This window comes from Littorina saxatilis, linkage group LG5 (assembly GCF_037325665.1).
Source record: "Littorina saxatilis isolate snail1 linkage group LG5, US_GU_Lsax_2.0, whole genome shotgun sequence".
Taxonomy (NCBI): Eukaryota; Metazoa; Mollusca; class Gastropoda; order Littorinimorpha; family Littorinidae; genus Littorina; species Littorina saxatilis.
The window spans coordinates 13,706,584-13,720,938 of record NC_090249.1 but is presented as its reverse complement, the minus strand read 5'-3'; the positions used below and the strand labels follow the sequence as shown (position 1 = coordinate 13,720,938).

The window sequence follows — 14,355 nt, the reverse complement described above, 5'->3', positions numbered from 1 at the left end:
TCGTTCCACAATCTTGAGGCCACCGTTTCTTCCACAGTCGAGGCCCAATCACAGGCCTTGACATGGATGAGCACGCTGTCCACACTGTTGGACCCTCCCAATCGGGCAGAGTCCGATTCCACTCGGGTCCTTGACACGGTTCGAGTGGATCGGGCTTTGCATGCCGTGCGATCGTGCGTGACGTCTGCGGCAGAATTGGCCATTGGAACACGGGTCCACTTTATTGGCCCTGTTCCGTGATCATTTTCTGCCTACTTCTATAGTGCCTCCGGATATGAGGAAGAGTCTGAGGAACACGTTTCCTCAGCCTTCTTCCCTCTTTCATCCGGACACTGTTCGTTCTGTGGTGGAGTCCACACGCCAGAGGAACACTGATTCTCTGATGGTTGGCCTCGCTGCTTCGGCGACGGCGGCGGGGAGTAAGAGAAGTGCTACAGTCACCTCCAGCTCCCAGCCTCAGAAGAAGAAGAAGAAGCCAGTTTCACTGCCTCCTTCTTCCTCCTCTTAGGCGCCTGTTGCGTTCCCAAGCAAGACGAAGGGTGCTCAGACAGGTAAGGGGAAGCAGCACCACCAGGGGGGGTGGTCGCAAGCCTGCGCCTGCCCGCCAGCAGAATTTTCAGTGAGTCCCGGCCCTACGTTGACGCCCCCTCAAGTTGCCCCTCTTTCGTCCGGCGGTTTCCTTTTTTCGGGCCCGCGGCATGTGGGGCAGACTGGTCTCCAACCAGTTTTTCTTGAGGGTGGTGTGGTCGGGGTTTTCTCTACCGCTGTCGTCACAACCTCCATTGTCCGCTCTACCTTGGACGTTCCCCCCTCCTCGAGAGCCTGCCAGATGGCAGGCTCTTCAGGACGAGGTGAACTCGTTGGTCGAGAAGAAGGCGGTCTACCCCCTTTCTCAGCCTTCTCTGGGGTTCTGCTCCCGCCTGTTCACCGTCCCCAAAAAGGACGGCCGGTTCAGGCCGGTGTTGGACCTCTCCACCTTGAACTTGTACCTTCACAGGTGCAAGTTCAAGATGGAAACCCCTTCGTCGGTCCGGTTGGCCATCCGGCCAAACGATTGGGCCATGTCTGGGACCTCCAGGATGCTTACTTCCACATCCTGGTGGCCCTGGGGTACCGACATCTGCTCTGGTTCGTTTGGGAGGGCACGGTGTTCGAGTTTCGGGCCCTCCCATTCGGCCTGTCCTTGGCCCCTCTGATTTTCAACGGGGACAACAACACCACATGCTTAGCTTACCTTCGCCACCAGGGGGGCACCAATTCTCGGTCCCTCTCCCTGTTGGCGGAGGAGATTCTGCTCTGGTGCCAGACCAATCAGGTCCGGATGTCAGTCCAGTTCGTTCCGGGGAAACTGAACGCCCTGGCCGACATTCTCAGTCGGGGCGATCAGGTTCTCTCCACAGAATGGACCATCGCTCACAACGTTCTACAGCGTCTGTGGGCAAGGTGGGACCGTCCTCTGATCGATCTGTTCGTAACTCGATTCAGCGCTCGGCTTCCCAGGTACGTCAGCCCCTTTCGAGACATGAATGCGTTCCACTTGGACGCATTCACTCTCTTGTGGAGGCTCCTCGATGCTTACGCCTATCCCCCGACATCTCTGATTCCGAGGGTGCTGGCAAATTTTCTGCAGGAACGACCAAGACTGATTTTGGTCGCGCCTTACTGGCCAACAGCTCCGTGGTTTCCAGATCTTCGCGGTCTCACCCACGTAGACCCTCTACCTCTGGATCTGGACGGGGGAGGTCTGCTCCAGCCTCGATCATGCCTCCCTCATCCACGTCCAGAGAGTCTGTGCTTGACCGCATGGCTCTTGTGCGCTCCAAACTGCTTGCACTAGGATTGCACAAGAGTTCAGTAGAGTTTTCCTTGAACGCTAAGAGGCGATCAACTAATCAGCTCTACGACTTACGCTGGAGAGCTTGGGCCACCTTCGCCTTGTCCAAGGGGATAAAGCCGCTTTATCCCTCAACACAGGACTTGGCCAACTTCCTGGTGGAAGTGTATCAAAAGAAGAGTCTTTCTTCTAAGACTCTTCTTGGATACAGATCTGCCATCGCTTCCACGATTGCGGCCGCTACTGGTCGCAGAACTGAACACTTGATCAGGTCCTCCCTCATCGCTAATGTCCTTTCGGGTATTAGCAATGCAGCGGTGTCTAAACCTCTGGTTTCATTTCCCAAGGGGGATGTCTTTCTGGTCCTCAAACTCCTGCGTAGCAATGAGTTTGAACCCCTGGCAGGCATCAGTATCAAGTTGCTGATTTTTAAGACTAATTGTTCCTCATCGCTTTAGCCACTTGCCGTAGACTCAGTGGTATTCAAGCTTTGAGTGGCCTGGACTTTGACATTGAGTTCACCACACAGCAGTGGTTGCTAGCATGGTCACGTCAGTCTAAGGTATGTTTCTTGGGTATATTTTCTTTTACGGTAGTACTGTTCGAAAATTGCCTGGGTATCTTAATCCTTGGATTTAAGTGATTTTGATTGAGGAGTTTAATACTCTACATATCACCCTCACACCACTCTGGTATTCTGTGCAAGAATAGTACTGTCGAGGTAAGTGTTATATTGACTGTAAGGCTTCTTTTTAAGCCTACTGTCTATATGATACTTACCGAGACAGTACTATTAGAGTTTCCCTCCCGCCTCCCCTCTTGATATGTTATGGGCTTTTTGAGGGTCTGCAGCTCATAAAGAAAGAGGACGCGCCACCTACATCCTGTAAGGGGGAAGCACTCGGACAGTGCTTGGGATCCACGGTGGCGCATGGTTATGGGAGATAATTGTACCCACTCAGCGTTTTGTCCAATTTTTTCGGCCTATAATAGATAATGTGCAAGAATAGTACTGTCTCGGTAAGTATCATATAGACAGTAGGCTTAAAAAGAAGCCTTACAATCTGCAGAACAGAAAGTAAGACAATGTGTGTTTTGAGCCCCAAAAACTGCAGTGTTTGTCACTGGTGGCGGTGCATCTTTTTGGGCATCAAACCATAATGTAGAACATTGTATTTACTAAGCACTATTAACTTATATTGTACAATGTAAATAAAAACTTAATGTTACAACTTTTAGAGGGATTATCATTATGTAGCTCTAGGAGTAATAGTAATAAGACCTGAAGGAGAATGCTCTTGATACCAAGGACAGTGAATGACATACAATTACAGCTGTTTTATGTATCATATTTGATTATATTAACTGATGGATCTTTGCATATTTATGTATGCTTTTAAAACTCTTCTGTTGTGATTTAGAAGTATGCTTGTACAGTAGAAGCAAACAGAAAATACTAGTCAATTAACTCAAAGGCAGTACTTGTTTCAGTGGTTGAGTAGATAAAGTATGTTTGTCGCAATCGTTCTTTTCAATTACTAATTGATGCGCCAATAACTGTTGCAGAAAATGAAGTGCAACTTTTCTTGTATCAAATATACAATACATCTTACATGTTGAGGAAAGTGTACCGTATTTGACGGACTACAAGCCGCAACTTTTTTTTTTAAAAAATCGCATTGCGGCTCATAAAAAGATGCGGCTAAAACGTTACCTAAACTTGAATAGCATTCACCTAATGGAAGTCGCCGCGGATTTTCATTTCGCTCGATTAGCGATTACCGGTACTTTATTAGCTCTCTACTCAAGACTCGGCGCTTTTCTCTTTCTTTCGCGAATCTTCGTTTGTCAACAAGTCGTCGTGACAAGATAGCGTACAGAGAAACACCGGATGTATCAGGATCTCGCGCGCGCGATATTTAGTTTTTTTGTGTCTCGCGATAGTTGGAGGAGCGAGAGCCGCCATGTTGTGTTTTCGTCTGCTCGAAATATGCGCAAAAGTCGTAAATCATCCCAAAAAAGCTTATTCTGGGCGGGACTACATGTGTGTGTTGGTTACAAATTGTGTGTGTGTGATATTTTTCTTCAAACTTTTTCACTTTTCTTCTTTGTTTCACTTGTTTATTCTCGGAGCCGATTTCGCCAAATACCGTACTTTTGTTTGCCTGGTTGTTTTGATTGATTGACACGATCTGATTATATTTTTTTCGACGGCGGCTAATATAGTGACACGGCCTATACGTGGCTCGTCCCAATTTTTTTGTTAAAAGTCGGGGGTGCGGCTTATAAAACGGTGCGTCTTGTAATCCGTCAAATACGGTATATGCTTTTGATACCTTCCATCCCTTGAACACTTGGTAGGCTATGACGTGTCTATCAAGGCATAGGATACATAAGGCAACAACAAAAAAAAGTCTGTTTACGGTAACATAGACCAAAAAAAAATAGGGTCGGTAGGTCGGGATTTTTCATATTTTTTTCAAAAAAACATTTTTAAGTAATTTTGCCAAAAAACAAAGACTTTTTATTTATTTTTTAAAATTTTTTCCCAAATGCCAAAAAAAAGTCTAGGGTCACGCAAAAAAATAGGGTCGGTCGGGATACCGTAAACAGACTTTTTTTGTTGTTGTTGGCCTAACGCTATCAACTTTCTTACAGTTTCATTCACGGGGCAGTTTCTAATTTTGTAACTTGACATTTTGCCATCTTATAAGTTTGTTCTGAGAAGGGAGGCATTATGACAGTTTCTTATTGTGCAACTTGACATTTTGTCATCTTATGAGTTTGTTTTGAGAAGGAAAGTATTTTCTTTCATCTTGACATTTCAAGCTGCTTGCCATAACAAGCATACATGCATACATTTGTTTGTTTCAAGACAATCATGACAAACACTCCAATCTACCTTACACTTACACCGCTCCATGTTTGAAAAGACAATCTTTTTCTGTTACTCTCATTTCAGAGCACTTTTAAGCTTACGAAGATTTGTTTGGTTTAAACTTCAAATAGGTGTTTTGAGAAAGTTCAAAATGTCAATTGGTTTATTAAAAGTTAATAAGAATCGGCTGTGATCATGTTCCTTTAATGGTGAAAATGTACAATGGGAGAAATACATGTATTATGCTTTCTTATGGCGGAGTCACACCAAGATGACGCACGGCCAGCGCACTGAAAATATAGCAAAAAATTGCGATTTTGGTCAGTGCGTTGTCGTTCGCTGGGTGTGCGTCAATATGTGTTACTCGTTCATCGAGCGCGCTAGACCAACGCTACGCATTCGTTGTCATTCGCTGTGTGTGTTGGGATTTTTTGAGCATGCACAAAAACGTGCTTCTACAAAACCGCGGTCACACAACGACGCACTGATCATTATTTTCCATTTTTGATTCATTTTCAGTGCGCTGGCCGTACGTTGTCTTGGTGTGACTCCACCATAAAGCAATGACAAGTCTCTTTTCATATTTTTTGGGGGGCAAGTTTTTTTCATATTTTTGTTATCAGGTTTATCCTGATTGTGTCTCATGCATTGTCCAGAGGAGGGAGAGACTGAGAAAAGATAAGCATCTTAGACTTGGGTGGTTTTGGTACACTTGATTTTGACTTGTTTGTCCATGTACATAAATGTCACTCATAATGTATTTTATCTTGCTTTTTAATATCCCTGTGTGTGTGTGTGTATGCGTGTTGTGAAAAATGCAAGTGACTGATGTTTGTGCGTGTGAATATATATGCATGCATGTGTGTGTACCAACAGCACACTTACCTATGCAATTTGTGTACAAAGGCATGCATTCTTAAGTGCAATATTTTCTGGGATATTATACCGGTTAGTCAACTGCTTTGTGATAATAATCTGCCAGAATTTGTTTTCTTGTTTCCCTCAAATATTGAAAAATCACATACTTTTCAGGGGGGTGTGTTCTGTTTTGTTCTTGTTAGTACTCATTTGTGGTAAGCCAAACTAGGCATATATCCTTGGATGGGAAAACAATTCAAGCTGCTAAATGAGCTAAATGTTTCCCCGTTTACCTTTTATTTTGAATATTTTGTGTGAACGTGTCATACATGTATGATGATGCTGGGGAGTGATGCAGCTTCCATTAAAAAAAAATGTTAATACTTCTAGGTATTTGAATCTTGATTATTCATAGTTTTTTTTTTAATCTGATTTTTTTTTGTAACGGAAAAAGGCAGTAGTACCCAGTAGTACCCGTGATGAAAGGACAGCTATGCGACCAGCCAAAAATGTCCCTACATTGCAGTTGGCTTTTCGTGACAGGTATGTTTTAGTCAAGTGAATAGACAAAGGGACAAACTTTTCATTTGCAGTCACTATTTCTTCCAGATTCAATAAAGCCTTGTACTTGTAGATCTATATAAAACTAATGATACTGAAGTAGGTGTTGCAAGGCATGCCAGTTTCAGAATAGTCAATAGTCAAATTAAATCCCTTGAAATGTTCAAAGCAAACATTCATTTGCTATGTATTGCAACCCTGTGTATACAGTTTTTACACTGAAAAAAAATCTACAAGAAATTTTTGAATGGGGTCTTGTGATGCACTAAATTTGCGTTATCATTCATGCCATCGGTACTGATGTAATCGTCTAGTTTCCACACAGAACAGACAAGTAATTGGGCTCTATTTCGAAGATGAAGTTATGTCCCGCCATGCATATTACTGAGTACATCAAACTGATCTTACAAATTAACCTTTTGTGAAGATCTTACAGAACTGCCAAAAGTCGTTTTTGGGACCCCTTAAGATTTTGCTGAGGGGTCTTTAGACCCGCTAAACAAATAATTTGGGGACCTGTAGGCAGTGTCGGTGGGGAGCCCTTGTAAATTCAGTCTAGATTTTTTTTAAAACCTGATCATGGAAGAACTAGAGCGATGTACTTATACCTTATTAAAATTTTGTTATGCAAATTGTTAACTTGTTTTTTAAAATCTTATTATACCTTGTACACAATGTTTATTAGTATGTATCAGTCGATATTAATAAAGAAACTGTACATGATGAGAAAAAGTGTTGCTGTATTTGTCTGTCTTTTGAGTTCTGCATGATGCGGCATGCCACATACATCAAGTTCTGCACTTGTACAAAATAAGTCAACACCACACAGAAGTTTAGAGCATGATATTTTTTTTCCCCCTGTACAACATTTCACAGGGATCACTACAGATGTAATGGATGAACAACATACCAAGTAATTGTTTGTCTTTTCAAACGCATACTGTTACACAGAAATCCCACATACAGTGAAGACACTAATTTACGAGGTAAACAATTGCAAAATAATTCTTTTGGCTAAACAACAGCATTCCATTGTTGCTGGCTCTAAGTATCTGGGGAGAAAGGTGTTAATAAACTGCACAAGACAAATTGAAATAACTGTAAAAAATAGTAATAAAAACTTCCAGATGGATCCGTCTCCAAAATGATATATACCCACGGACTAAATGTGAAAAAATTGTAACATTTGTTGTACACTCATGGCAAAAAATGTCAGTTATTAAAAGATGTAAAGCCTGTGGAGAACAAAATAAGGTATGGAAAAGAAGAATTCATGAATATATGGAAAAGGATTTGCTCATATATATGCAACTGAATCGATATACACAGACTAAAAAGCTGCACAATAAAAGAGTCAATAAAGAGATTCAAAAGTCCAAGCCCAGAAAAGGCAGCCATACATTCAACAAAAATATGTTGATATACTCAATTGGAAAAATGGACCAAAATCAAGGAAGTCAAATGTTCCATGCTCTCGGACAATAAATGGCACATAATTTCAAAAAGCGATGAGTACAATATTGAATGCAAAAGAGTACATGAATGATCAGGCATGGGAATTGAAAATTGTAAAAAAGGCGGAAAATTTATAACTGAAGACGCAAAGCGTCAAGTCGACGGCGCGAAGCGCCAAGCCTTACTAGGGGGGTCCGGGGGCATGCCCCCCCGGAAATTTTTTTTCTCCAAAGAACCCAGATGGTGCAATCTGGTGTCATCTGAGCTCCAAGTTTGCCATTAAATTCTGTTTTTAGAATCAGAGGTTTTAGTACAAAAATGTACCAAATTTTGCTTACATGTATTATATATGGTTTAAATTTGTAAAACAATTTATCTGTTGAGACAAACAGGAAAATGTAACTTGTAACACAATCTGTGCAATCTGGTTTACTTTCAAACATAATAGTTCAATAACTGAGGCGGGCGGTAGCAGTGCGTGAACAAAGTACGGAAAGTTTTCGCGGGCTTTTGCGCAAAGGCCAAAGTAACCGGTGCTTTTTTTGTGTGCCTCCCCCCTTTATTTTTTCGGCGGACACTTTTGCATTTTCGGCGGAACAAAAAAAAAATTCGGCGGAAATCCGCCATTCGGCGGACAATTCCCATGCCTGATGATATGGACAAGCAGGTACATGATCAGTATCAAGCATTTTGCTCCAAGTTTAAATCTCAAGGCTTTTATGGATGGCAAAATATGTGAGGTTGAGAGGATATGGGGGATGCAGAGCATTAAAAAAACGGATAAATCTCATCAGTACAATCTAAATCAAAATGTCAAATTACTTCAAGACAACAATCCCAAAACAGATAAACTGCCAACGTCACAATTAAAAAACATTGCAAGAATGGTAGGTACCGTACTTTCCGGGTGACAAGGCGCTTCGTTATCTAAGACGCACCCCCTTCTTTTTAAAAAAAATTGTAATCCAGTCACCCATTGGACGCAGGGGGCCGATAGGGCGCACCAAAATTGAAAAAGTATACCGGTAGTCGAAGAATGAAAATAAGCCGGCGAGATCAAAGCCAGGTCCATTGTTTATAGACACGACCTTCTTCCCAGGGGTCAATGACCCAGTTTTTGCCATGAGAGGTGGTTCCTGTCATATCTGAGAGAGGAAACACTTCCTGCTTCGGGGTCAGGGGTCAATGACCCAGTTTTTGCCATGAGAGGTGGTTCCCCTGTCATATCTGAGAGAGGAAATACTTCCTGCACCGGGTCAGTGACTGAGTTTAACAGAGTGGAAATAATTATGTGTGCTCTGTGTGTGCGGCCAGATCAAAGGCAGGCATTGTGATAGCTGGGTGGCTTGAGAGCTCGAGGAAACTTGGCCAGGGCAGTACCTAGTAGCTGAAACATGCATTATCACAAGTTGTTTGACTGGTACTCAGGCGGTCTCTTTGATTTTTTTCGTATTTCATACACGGATTAGACGCTTCGTTATACAAGACGCAGGGGTCGAACTCGAGGAAAAAAGTCGCGCCTTATGACCTGGAAAGTACGGTAATTGGAACGTTTATTCTAGACAAAACAAAACGTTACTTTTAAAATGCTTGGTAAATGTTACGTTTTGTCTATAATAAACATTCCAATTACCTACCATTCTTGGTTTTTTTAAAATTATTTTGTGACAAATTCATTTCTTCAAACAACATGGCAGAGGCAGTAGAACATCAATAAAAAAAAAAGACACGGATTTGTTTCATGTAGAACACAACTCTAATAATGCATTTGTATAATTGTATAATAGTAATTCAAAGGTTGCAGTCGAGGGGTGTGAAACAAGAAACAAACCCCAGTAGTTCCTCAAAACCAAAAAACTTGACGTATGCTGTATCCAGAAAACCCATCTCAACAGTAACCATAGGTTCTCCGTCAGGGGATATGAAATACGAAGGTGGCAGTCCGAGTCACACCAGTAATAAATGCAGGTCTATATTGAACACAAAATTACAACATGTAATTCTAATGCCACATCAGACATGGGATTCAGAAAAAGTTATAATTAAGGAAAAAGAAGGTGGGGGTCTGGGGGCCGCAGAAGGCCCCCAGTAGCCCTGGTCGGGGTCTGGGGGCTTCGCCCCCAGAAGCTGAAGGTTTTTAGTGTTTTAGACACACAAAAATGGCCCTGAAATGCATATTTCAGCTTAATCATAGCCCCCCCCCCCCCCCCCCCCCTTTCTCTTCCTTCCCATGTTTCTCAAATTAATTTTACGCTAAGACTCAAAATGAGGAGAAGGAGAAAGAGAGAGAGAGAGAGAGAGAGAGAGAGAGAGAGAGAGGTGGGGGGGGGGGGGGTGTGGTGGCGTGTGACGGTGTGGTTTCAATGTTCTTACCTTGTCGGTGCCAAACGATCCCAGTGACTGATTACCCGACTGGGTTTTCAGGATAGTCAGGTGCTTGTTGCTTTTCAAGTGGCTTTTGAGGGCAGTCTTTCCATTGGAGCCGTAGTTGATAACATTAACATCGTTGCACAAAGTGCACTGAGTTTTTCCCGGCAAGTTGATTTTAGCAAAAGCATCGCCAACTTTCAGTTTCACGTCTTGTGTCTTCTGGCCTTTCTCGTATTTCCAGCTCAATGATACAACTTCATCGAGCCAGTCGAATCTCCAGAGATTTTTCTTGTACTTCTGCTGGTCAATTTCCCGGGCTAGAACGGTTTCGTCTCGCTTTAGCTTCCTCATCATTTTGGCAGGTGGCTCGAAGCGATGTAAAAATGGCGCCGAATCATTCTCATACGGTATGCTTATACTGAATCCCCGATAGCTACGTTGAAACGGTGACTGTAGGAGACAAAGAGCGCGTTCCCATACGGATCGACCAGCAACAGTCTGACCGTTTTAGGAACCAACCGTTCAAGAATAGTATGGAATGGAGCGTCGCGATCAGCGGACCGGCCGAAAAACTTGGGTCTATACCTACATATACCCCAAAATTTTCTCAGCGGATTTGCACGAATCTCAAGAATGATCCCTGGAGCCTAAAAATTTACGGAATTCCGTAAATTTACGGAAGAATCCCATGTCTGCACATAAAGAACACAAATTTGTTACAAAGACAACAGTCTAGTATGTATTGAACATGACTAAAGTTACATCATTTTTCTTAAATAGCGGTGATGCATGAACACCTGTGCAAGCCCGTTGCGTCTTTTCCTCACGTTGTCAAATAAGTACTTCTTTAACAATTCCATCGCTGTATGAAAGACACATTTTTAAGGGTAGAAAACACACTAATCAAACATAACCAAATACTCCTTAAACAACTACAACACTATTATAAAGACATGTTTCTGTCAATAAAAAGCAAACTGTCCTAGACAACCAGGTACATGTAACCTAAATAGACTAAACAATAAAAACCCAACAAATATTAAGGCATTCCTTTGAACAGGCAGCTGTAATATAAATGCATCATAGACTAGCTGTGTAAAAGAAAACAAGATCCGTTTCTTAAATGTGAATAAAGTTCAAATTATCTGTGATAAAACTTTGAATGAAAAAACCCACCACCCACACATTCCTCGTAATGGCCATAAATATGGCTAAATGCAAACATTTGAGAACATCACCCTACAACTAGTAAATGAATACAGAAAAGAGAGAATTCTTCCAATCTGTATCTCACTGCAGGTCATTTCATAACCATATCTTTGAAAACGCTGACAGCTGCATCAGTGACTTCTGATGGTACAATTAAGAGTTGATAGAATACTGTCATATTTATGTTTTATGAAACAAACACAGAAACAAAAGAACAATATTTTCATAAATGTAAAAGAAAATAAAAGAACAGACAATAATCTGGCACATACTGATATCAATCAATCAATCAATCAATATGAGGCTTATATCGCGCGTATTCCGTGGGTACAGTTCTAAGCGCAGGGATTTTGATATGCATCAACATATTGCGTTAATTAAATACCATATTTTGACTGAAGTCATAAAGAAGGAAAAGAAGAAAATGAGGCTAACTCAAAACAAAAATAAATCAAACAAAACCCATAACACTAATAATTTGTCTCTATAATAACGGCTACATAGACCACACAAAAAATGAATACCAACATTGGATCATATCCTATCTTTTAAAGTACAGACAAGTTACTCTGAACACAATATACAATTTGACCTACTACAATCTGGAGGATATTACTCAAATGATTTGGGTAGTATTTTCAAACAACAAATCACATGGAAAATGTGTCCCCAAATTTGATCATTGACAATGCATAACATGTTTTTATCGCTGATTGTACATCAAATACAAACACTCCGCATTAAAACAGAATACATAATTGTAGCAATATGTTGTTAAGCAATGCCAGTAAGTGTAAGGCTTCTTTTTAAGCCTACTGTCTATATGATACTTACCGAGACAGTACTATAATAGATAATGTGCAAGAATAGTACTGTCGAGGTGAGTGTTATATTGACTGTTAAGGCCAAAAACATATTTCTGTTAATACCACAAAAGTGTGCAAAACACACACAAAAATTAAAAAATGATCACAACACAGGCAATGAAAATGATTTACATAATGCCAGCTATCTTTGCTAGTACCGTATAGAAATGTTAAGAAAGTTCCAAAATGCTTAGTGAAACTAACTAAATGAGGCAAAAGAACACATGGTTGGTCAAATGCACACAGAGCAATTTACTAATTTTTTATGCTCATGAAACATTTAAAGAGTAGCAAAAATAAGTGAGTGCAAAAAATACAGTCTTGTATTATCATGGCAGCAAAAAGACAACCTCAACAACAGCATAATACATCTGTCAATGGAAAAAAAGTGGCGAGACATAAAACCAATCAATATAATGTGCAAATAAAGCCAGAGAACAAATTCTTGAACAATAAACTATGCTGAAGCAAAAAGCAGAATAGCAACATGAGGACCATTTATACCAGCTACAACACATACAGCTTTCTTCATGTACTTTGTATTTTCACAACAAATGAATAACAAACCATAACCAATTCAAAGAACCCTCGGTTCCAGCATATCCGACAACAAAATCATGTTTTAAAACTGCTCGCATGTGTCAATATCTCACGAAATCTGCATGCACAGGGACCTTTCCACACCACCTTGCACAAATTGTTTCCATTCAAAATGTATCATCAAGTTGTGTTAGGATGGTGGCAGAAGAGATACGGATTGAATTTCATTTTCATTTCAATGTGAATCTACACCACCTTGCAGAGATTGTTTCCATTCAAAATGTATCACCAAGTTTTGTTCCGATAGTTGTGGTTGGGATAGGGATGAAAAATTGTTTTTATTTTAATGTGAATCTACACCACCTTCAAAATGTATCACCAAGTTTTGTTCCGATAGTTGCGGTTGGGATAGGGATGAAAAATTATTTTTATTTTAATGTGAATCTACACCACCTTCAAAATGTATCACTAAGTTTTGTTCCGATAGTTGCGGTTGGGATAGGGATTGACATTTTGTCTTTCTTTCTTTATTTGGTGTTTAACGTTGTTTTCAACCACGAAGGTTATATCGCGACGGGGAAAGGGGGGAGATGGGATAGAGCCACTTGTCAATTGTTTCTTGTTCACAAAAGCACTAATCAAAAATTTGCTCCAGGGGCTTGCAACGTAGTACAATATATTACCTTACTGGGAGAATGCAAGTTTCCAGTACAAAGGACTTAACATTTCTTACATACTGCTTGACTAAAATCTTTACAAACATTGACTATATTCGATACAAAAAACACTTAACAAGGGTAAAAGGAGAAACAGAATCCGTTAGTCGCCTCTTACAACATGCTGGGGAGCATCGGGTAAATTCTTCCCCCTAACCCGCGGGGGGTGAAATTTTGTCTTTTCAACATGAAACTTTAAGTCTGAGGAAAGGTGAAGTAACAGTTCTGTACTTATCATGACCTAGAGATTCAACTTTAAGATGTGACCAAAGCATTCAATGCCATCTGTAGCAGAAACGAGTCTTGATTGTACGCTGATTTTGTGCAATTGTAGAAAGGTGGAGTAGATGTGTTCTCCAGATGAAGCAGCAGGTCAACATCTGCCCAGCACCAGGGCGATTAGAGCCATCCTGACGTACATGCCGTTCTCTGCCTGTCGGAAGTACGCTGCACGCGGGTCCGTGTCAAAGCTAGGGCTGAAATACAGAAACAGTGAATTAAGTAATAAAAGTATGATAAGCTTGAGGTGTGTTTTTACATTTTAATTTTCGTATACAGTTGAATCTGCCCGGCAACCACCTCTCGATAACGACCACCTGCCCACAACAACCCCCAACAAGAGGCGAAGCCATCAAGGCTCACGTAAGAAATCGACAAACAGTAACACAAACTCAATCACTCCGTCACACATACACACACACACACACACACACAGAAAGAGCATAGGTGAAACTGTGCAAGAAAGCGAGAGACTAGATCTAGATCTGTCTGTCTGCATGTAGCCTACTTACAGGACACGACTGCCAACTAGTCTCGGCGCGCTCAAAATAATAATGACCGAGACTTTCAGTACTTCCTTCGCGTGACGTCTAACCCTCTTACGTCATAATGTGACGTCAATGTAATGTGACGTCTTCAAATGTTAGAGTTTCTACCACAGACATACACACACACGCACGCACACACAAACACACACACACACACACGCACAGACAGACAAAGTTATGATCGCATAGGCTACACTTACGTGAGCCAAAAAGGATCACCGACGAGCTATCCTTTTTTACA

At 41.4% G+C, this 14,355-nt stretch overlaps 1 protein-coding gene across 1 annotated transcript in view; it reads right to left on the bottom strand.

Annotated features, from left to right (window-relative positions):
• Positions 1–6,959: 6,959 nt before the first annotated feature.
• Positions 6,960–14,355, bottom strand: part of LOC138966357 (multifunctional protein CAD-like) — a 113,633-nt gene continuing 106,237 nt past the window's right edge. Inside the window, exon 50 of the mRNA XM_070338556.1 lies at positions 6,960–13,763. Coding sequence (XP_070194657.1) covers positions 13,661–13,763 — 103 coding nt within the window. The 3' untranslated portion in view covers positions 6,960–13,660. The remainder of the gene's footprint in view (positions 13,764–14,355) is intronic.